At 32.2% G+C, this 8,982-nt stretch overlaps 1 protein-coding gene across 1 annotated transcript; it reads right to left on the bottom strand.

Moving 5' to 3' along the window:
- Nucleotides 1-449: 449 nt before the first annotated feature.
- LOC119644470 (SUN domain-containing protein 2-like) lies at nucleotides 450-1,133 on the bottom strand. The gene has a single exon (XM_038044028.1). It carries the CDS (start codon nucleotides 1,131-1,133, stop codon nucleotides 450-452), a length of 684 nt encoding a protein of 227 aa, XP_037899956.1.
- Between the last annotated feature and the right edge of the window lie 7,849 nt (nucleotides 1,134-8,982).

The raw sequence follows: 8,982 nt of genomic DNA, 5'->3' as shown, positions 1-8,982 counted from the left end.
AAAAAGGAAAAAGAAGAGAAGAGCGTGTAGTAATGTTTTGTTTATATATATATATATACACTATGCTATATGAACAAGGCTACGCTATAAAGCTAAAGTTAATAATGATAACGAATAAAAGAATTTAAGGTGAGAGGCCTAAAAAAAAAAGAGGCTTTTTTTTTTAATAAAGTATCGTCTGATTGGTTTTAAAAATAGAAAATTTTATTAATCTAATAATATTGGTTGCATTTTATGAACACAATTTCAAAAATCGTATTTTTGTTTTGATTTCTTAATATATATCCCACAAAATAAAATTTGTTTGTTCGTAAACTAGAAATAAGAAAAAACAAAATTCCAAAAATATAAAAAATCCAAAAAAAAATCAACAAACATCATAAATAAAGAAATATTAAAACGGTAGAGCTAAGGCAAAAAAAAAAAAAAGAAAAGAAAAGTCTAGAACTTTACATTCTTCCATGAACAAAAATTCGATAAACACAAGTGTATCTGGGATGACCGTGATTAGAGTTGAAATGAAATCGTAGCAAGTCGTATTTTTTAATGGGCTGAATAATTGCGAACGTTTGTCGCAATTTATTCTGATCGTTTCCATAGCGAAATTTGCCCAATAGCTCGTCCCGATTTTCGCTGATGGCGAACACAGCAAAATCTTTTGGAGCAGCTGTGCTATCTTCGCCTGGTGTATGCTTTTTCGATATGTGCTCTAAACCGATTTGATCGATTAACACCGGCTCCGATAATTTAATTGTTACGATCGCACTATCATTTCGAAAAGCAAAACAATTTCCGGCCTCCATGTCCGTCTTAAGCATCTGTACTGGTGGATTTGTTTCGAATTCCATTCCTAATAATCTTTTTAAAAAGTTTGGCGGACATACCGGTTGCCCTTCTATAGAAATGACTTTTGCCCCCAAATCTTCGGATGCGTAGTTTACACGTTCTTCGATTCTTGATAATGATTTACTTAAAGCGATAAATGGGTATTGTTGCGCTTTCATAGCTTTCTTAATCGCATACAAGTCATCCCAGACGCTTGTCACACACTTCTTGACAGCATTCTCGATAATTTCTGACAAAAATCGCGATTCAGTTTGAGTACCAGGCTTGGCCGATACTACTTGTGCCATTTCTTTAACATCTCTGCGCAATTTTTCTAATTTTTTGGTATTTTCTATATATCCAGATAATACGGTATAAATTAAAAAACAACCCAAGGCTACAAACAGAAAATAACCCAAGCAAATCCGCATCGTAATTGTGTTCGGTATTAGGAAAAATATTTTTTTTTGTTTTTTTTTTTTTTGAATTTAAAGCTCTACAATTGTCAATAATTTTTCTAGGCACAATTACCATTGACGATGTGATCATCCATTTTGAAAACTATTGTTGACTGAATAATAATAATAATCAGATGAAAAAACAAAATTTTCTACATAGCAGAGCACTGACTGAGTCACCTGTTGTTGATTTGTTGAATTTGAGTAGAATAAGATCAAGTAGTAGATAATATCAAGTATTTCGCGATTCAAAGGACGAACATAACTTCGTTGCTCGAAGTCGCCATTCGTATATATGTATATATATATCCAATCTAATAAGTAACATGGCGCCTACATTACCCAATTACGGATTTCATGCAATGTATAAATGAAAAGAAAATACTTTCCCTTTACACCGTGCAGCAGTTGCGGTACAAGGGTATATTAAACTTGCGCAGAGTTATGCAACGCCCAGAAGAATTTGAGATGAGTTCACCTTGCCTTATAGCGATCAATTCAGATTCACTTTCTGAATCCACTTAAGCTGCTCTGTCTGTCTGGCTTTCTTGCATTCAGCGTATCGTGAATCCGATTGGGATCGTGGGTCCGCATTTGCGGCGGACTGCTCGGATAGAAATTGTGCATCCCCATTTACCATTTACGGCTGCTTCGATATATACGGATCGGATACAGATCCCCACTCTTCCAGGATTCATATTTCTGGATCGTCATTTTTAATGGAATGATTCGCTTCCATTCCACAATGGCTTCAAATTACGGGTAAGAATTGCATCTTTAGTCATTTTTGATGCGTTTTCATGAAATTTGGTATACTGACGTGTTTTTTTGGGGACAAAGGCGAACACTATTAAAAATAGTTTGTATCAAAGCATCTTTTCGACCGCTTCCCATGTAGCGTCTTGTTTTGAAAAGTCTTTATGTGGCTAACTAGAGGGCCGTGTAGGGCCGAATATTTAAAGAAGAATCTTGGCCCTCTTACTCGTCTATTTTATTTATTTATTTATTTATTTATTTTTTTTTATTTAAGTTGACCTATTACTCACTCAAGAGATATGCTTTATACGTATGAATGGGTGATGATCAGAAATAAATGAGGAAAGAAAGAAAGAAAGAGATGGATTGGAAGTGAGCGAAGCCAAGTGGATGATTATCCAAACGGGAAGTGTTATGCCTTTTTGCCAACTGAGTACTCACTATAACTACGCCCAACTACAATGAACTACAATGAAACTATGCCGAGTTTTGAACCCAGAAGCACCAATTTGGTAGTCACGACTCCGTCATCTACTCGGAATATAAAAACTTTCCGCTTTACTTTATATTATGCGATAAAGGACATTTTCTAAACCTAAGCAGATTGAAGTTTGGATGACCTTTTCTCATTCAAGTTAAAATTGCATTGCATATAGATTGTAAAATTAGAGCGAGTCAATTGGCAATTACTTAAGTTTAATATTTTATAATTATTTCATTGCGGTTTTGTAAATTCTTTTCTTCCTTTTTCTTTGTTGCAAAAAAAAAAAAAAAAGGGAAAGAAAAAAGAAAATCACATTCGGAGATCTGTAGCAGCTACTGCTGTATTGTAAATTTGGTGAGAACATATTGTACATTCATTAGAAGAGCCTTTATTTTGATTATGTATGTAGGTGTTAAGGCTCCACACATAATATAAAGATTTATTTATGAGATCTAAATTTACAGACAAATACATTCGAATACACATGCACGCCATAAATCTAAGTTAATTGTGAATTTCCGATTTTAAGAAATTAAACAATGTGTGCGCTCGCTTTCATACAACGAGTACATTATTTAATGGTTTGTTATTGCTTTTGTTGTTGTAATTATCGTTATATTGTGTGTTGTATTAATTAAAAAAAAAGCACACAAATGAGTGAAATGAATCATAAAAACGAAAAACAAAAAAAAAAAACAAAAAAAATAAAAAAAAAAAACACAAAAAAAACTAGAAAACGTGTTACTTAAAATAGATGAACAACAGGATGGAGAGTCGAAAAAGGCGAGAAGAGGTATATGTAACTAAATTAAAGTATTTGCCCGCTCTATATATGAATAAATAAATCTACTACATATTTATGCAGATTGTTAGAGAACATTGCTTTGTCTACTTAATGGTTATTAAAAGCTTAACTTTTTTAAAAATTTATTAAACGCAAATATGATGCTTTTGATTAAATCGAGTGCTCTTATAATGAAAAATAAAATAAAATAAAAATAAAAAAAAAAATGAGAAAATTATTATTTTTCTTTATATAAGCTTGCATTGGGTGGGCAAGAAAGTACTTTGCCTAATATCTTATAATATTTGATATCATTACTCCTAAGCTTTTTGCATTCGCACTGTTAATCGAGTATGCAATTCAAATTAACGATTAACATAACATGGTTGTGAGAAAGTCGGCATAACACTATTCATAAGAAAGGATAGAATCATGACATGAAAGTATTGAAAATTGAAGAGTATGGTAGATCAACAGAATTTTTGAGGTCCCATCAACAAATCGCGAGGGAGATAGGAAGAATGTATATTCTTTATAGTTCTATGTCACGTGATATCTCACCCATGTTAAGTATTATTTCGTAGCGCTTAAAAAAGTTTTGAATAATAAAAGCTCGTTCAAATAGATAATAAATTTTAATGAAAAAAAAAATGAAAAGAATATTAAGAAAAATACAGAAATTCAATGAAGACCGGATTATGAACTTACTACAAAGATTATAAACAATGATAAAAAGAGATTACAAATGGATTGACAAAAACAAAGGGATTCGGCGGATATGGAATAAAAGAGTTACTGAGCAGATTATGGAGTATGTGTAGCTTGTATAACTGATTACATTTTTCTTTTTACAGCCAGTCCCTCAAGAAATCTCCTCTTCATATCTCCAAACGCGAAAATGCTCAGGGACGAAGAAGCGGAGAAAGAGGGATAGAATCTGCTGCAGGTGGAGAGAGGCATACGCGGTCGGTAAGCGTCAAGGCCAGTGCTGCGATCATACTTCAATCGGCAAGTAAAGTAACCTAGATATAAAGGCTTGATAGTCTATGGTCGGCCAATGAATAATCATTGCTGGAAAAAGTTTTTAAAATTCCTTTTCTCATATAACATAACAAAAAGGTATTAATAATTCTGAGCGTTTCAGTTCAAAAAATTGATTGAATTCTGATTAGTATTTGCGTCAAATTCAAAGTAGACGCTTACGGTATAGGTTATTGGAAGTAGTATACCAGAATTTTATAGCAAAATTTCAATTACTTCACAGGGACAGACTAATTCAATTGGAAAAATGCCAAAAATTTCGAACTTTCTAACAGTTTTTCGATTATGGTACTTCCATCAAAAGATAAGAAACGGATAAATGGTCTAAAACGAACAAACGGAGCTTCATTATCCATATAAATATTGTAAGAATCAAAGTCGTTGGGTTTGTTTGTCTTCTATACGTAGTTAAGTTGAGGTTGACTTAAGTATGTAGCGTAGAATATATATTGTTACGAAAATCCCAAATCCTGTTCATTCCAACTGATTGATTTGCTCAAATAATAAATTCCGTAGAGAGGGAAAATCCGAAAGTGTACATTCGCGGCGCGTCATGCAGCTGCCGGCAGAGGAAAACGATTAGCGGAAAAGCAGGTTAAAGGATTAAAAATGAAGCCATGAACTTAGATAATAATAATATGTATGTAAAAGTGTACATAAATAGACTATTTGCGGATGGCAGAGTCAGTCGGACAAGAACATTTGAGTCGAAAAAGAATATTAGAGTTGAGAAGTCGAGAATATTGCAAAAGTAAAATTTTGAATAGTTCTACCCTTAAAAAAATTGTTTGCAAATAAAAGAGTCTTGTGTGTATTTCCCTTAACAAAAAAAAAATCCAGAGAAAAGCGAGTTTCGTAACAATATCTTTATTATTTGTTATTTTTTTGCCTTTGTTACATTGTAGTGAGCACTGTGCATGTAGTATGTTAGTAGTAGTGGGTAGTATGAAGTAAGGACTGACCGACTTCGAATGTGATCAATTTACCGATTGGCAAGGCCAACTTGATTTCGAACAAAGGCGTCGAGAAGAAGCAGGTTGCATATCTTCTTTCTTCTGGATTGAAAGTCGTTAGCTGTAACCATACGTAAGTGAAATAACCGCAGAGGAGCCGACTAGATGTAGTGTCTTTAATAAACCGTTTGAATAAACTGACAACGATAGGCGTTAGGCCGATTTATAAACGTTGGAAGCTTGAATTCTCATTTTTTTGACATTGGTCTGATTAGACTTAATTTATGCTAACTGAATAATTAATAATTAGTTAGGACTAATAGGAAGTATACGAGGAGCGCGTTGATTGGGATACGAGCAATCCCAACGAGTTGAAATAAAATATTGAATTGAAACGTCTCGTGAGAATAATGAAATTTTACTCCTTTTCTGCAAATTTCAAACCTATCACTGAAGGTGAGGTTAAGCAAATTAAGTAGTCCCACGTCAGAGCTGCTATAGCAACCCTGGCAATCAAATTTCATTCTTAATAATCTATATATATATATCTATATATATATATATATATATATATCGTTGCATATTTCTGGGTGTTATTAATTAAATATTTGAAATATTGGAAAATTCAATCTTGAATGGTCGGTCGGTCGGTTGGTCGGTAGATAGGGATATGTGATTTTCTTTGCATTTATTGAAGAACCGAAATTATTTTCTCGACAAACAAATTTTTTATTTATTAACCGATACAAAATGAAATGATAGAAAAAGTTGAATTTTTAATGTAAGAAACACTAATTGAAATTGCGAGCCCGACAATGTATGCAAATAGACAGCAACGGTCATTTATGCGAATATTCGTTTATCGTAGAGAGTAAGCGAAAGCAAGGCAAGGCAAAGCAAAGCAGAACGAACCTAACTAAATGACACTTGGTGCTTGTTTTCAAGACAACTTGATTTATACACTGATTTAATCCAATTTAACGCAACGAGAACACAATTAACTCACAAGAACACACACAATTATTTATATATATATATATATATATATATATATATATATATATGATGTGTATATTTAAATGTATACTTATACTTATGTGGATACATATGTATCTATACACATACATACAAATGTATATAGTACATATAACGGTATACGTTTCATTAATTTAGGTTGTATACTCATACAACTTGACGTATGTATGTAAGTATGTATATAAGTTGTTTTGTACAAATTACGACGAAGAAAAGATCTATTTTATGTGAAAATTTAACATGTAAGTAAGTATGTGTGCATGTGACACAATTGAAAGGAATCGCATGAGAAGGTATGAGTGGAGTGTCAATCATATTGTTTGCACAACAATATTTTCACATATGGTGTGATAAATTTTTAAATTACTCATTAGAATGCATTTGTTATTTAATTTAATCATATTAAACACAAAATTTTCCAATTGAGACTTACTAAAAACCGTTTTTTTTCTTCTTCTTCTTTTTCTTTTAAATATACGTAACAAGTATTTTTTATTCATTTAAAAATTGCTTCTTTCTTCTTTTTTTTTTTTTTCTTTAAATAATACAATAGATAGATATATGTATTCGCATTTGCTTTCATATATCAATTATTGCCTTACAGTATATGGTCGGTCGACTCTAGAAAAAGTCTGTTGATATGTTGAAATCTCTGTCGATTCGCTTATAAGTGGGAGGGAGGGAGAAATAAAAAATATATGATTTGTAGATGCCTTGAATTAAAAATAATTCAAGTGAGATTGTATTCATCAATTACTTGAGTCTTGGCAAGAATAAGCAGCTAGCAATAATATTTAATCCGATTACAGTTACGATGCCGACTAAAGTCTCAAATTCGTTTTGGGTACCACACTTGGATTAAGTATTGTTTATGTATAGTTAATTTTTCTCCTGATTGCACGAGTAGTTAATTATTGCAGGCCCAGTGTTGCTGATTTGTTTCATATAAGCGATCAAAATAGAAAAGGAGGGGAAGGACAGCAACATTCGAAGTCATATCATCTGCTTTCGAGTGTAGTCTTCAATGGTTAGGAAATGCTAATAATATTCGAACAGTGGTACAGAGGAACAGAACACCGTCCTTCTCGATCCAAACACTGTACGAGCAACATTGTCCAACAAAAAAGTTAAATTCGCTCTAGTCCGTATAGGAAGGACCCAGGTATGTCTGTATAAAGAAGCTTTGCCAAGTAAAAGTCCAACTCCTAACTAAACGAGAAGTTTGAATCGTTCACGACAGGTCAATATGAAATTTCAACACTAGCGACTAACGAAGAAAATACTGATAGGTTATGCGGAAAAATACCTACCATGTAGCTTAAAGGCAAGCGTACATACAGAATAGATAACTTGTCAATAAAACAAGCGAAACGAACATTGAAGTGTGTGGCGTTGTGGGTGTTATAGTGGCGAGGTTTATGTAGGGAAAGGTACAACTTTTCCACATAGGATGACAAAAAGGTTTATAAAATTTTTCGATGGTTGAAAATTTTAATTTTTATTAAGCAAAGGACATTGGACGACTACGTATGTATAGACGATTACCGTAAGATTCTTGGTGCAGCTCGAGGCTTTTATAGTAAAATTTTTAAGCAAATTCCGATTAATTTAATAATTTTTGAGATGAATGAAGAGTTAATCAAATAAAATCGATTCAAAAGCTCAAGGCGATTTAAAACTACAAATAAAACAACAACATGAGTATATCATCTCATCTTTTGATGACAATCATAACAATTATGACGAGACGTGTGAGTTTACACTAAAGTTATTCATTAAAATTCTTAAAGCACCTCACCACCAAAATAAGTTATCAACAGCCCAACAAATTTCAGGACATTACGGTCACGTGTGATGTATTTCGTACAAAACTCAAAAGACTTCAATGCCGAGAAGTCCTTTTCGTTAAGTAAACGTGATTCATAAAAAAAAAAAAAAAAAAATTGAATAAAAATACATACAATGTTTTGTATTTCACACAAGGAAAGCACATAATATAAATATATGACATAGATGACATATACTAGAGCGCGTAAGTAATACTTGTTATTACCACAAAGTATCCCCACTGCCATGAAGGAACTATTCAATCCTTTATAAAACTTATATTCGTGCATGCATGCGTATACGATACATAGGTATCGCAAATGCAACAGCACATGAGTATAACGTAAGTAACAAAAGTAAAATAATATAAATTCGGTGCGTGTTTAGCATATAAATTATGTTGCATATTTTTTTGCTGATGTTGAAAAATTCCCCTATTTTCATGAATTTCGGTAATTATTTATATGGTATATATATAAAAAAGAAAAAAAGAAAAAAAATTTTTTTTTTTTTATATTTTATTTCATTTTTACTCTTTACTATATATTATATTATTGTTGAAGGAAGAATTGTAAAATATTTTCAGTAAATCTGATTTATATTTATATTGATGATGATGATGATGATGATGACGATGATCATAAGCATAGGAGCAACCAGAGAGTGCTAGCAAGCGTAATACCTAAAAGGCCACAATGTATTGTTGAAGAGCTCTACTGAAAATAATCGATTTATGGCTGATTTTTAAATGCACTCAGTTGGCTGAGTACAATTGTATGTGAACGCTTTGCCCATATATATATATATATTTATGAATAT

Source organism: Glossina fuscipes, unplaced genomic scaffold (genome assembly GCF_014805625.2).
Source record: "Glossina fuscipes isolate IAEA_lab_2018 unplaced genomic scaffold, Yale_Gfus_2 117263, whole genome shotgun sequence".
NCBI classification, from domain to species: Eukaryota; Metazoa; Arthropoda; class Insecta; order Diptera; family Glossinidae; genus Glossina; species Glossina fuscipes.
Note: the sequence above shows the minus strand (reverse complement) of the source record. Positions and strands in the feature narration are given on the sequence as shown.

What these genes read in the sequence shown, in the direction of transcription:
- LOC119644470 (XM_038044028.1), bottom strand. Translation starts at nt 1,133, where the DNA reads ATGGCACAAGTAGTATCGGCCAAGCCTGGTACTCAAACTGAATCGCGA.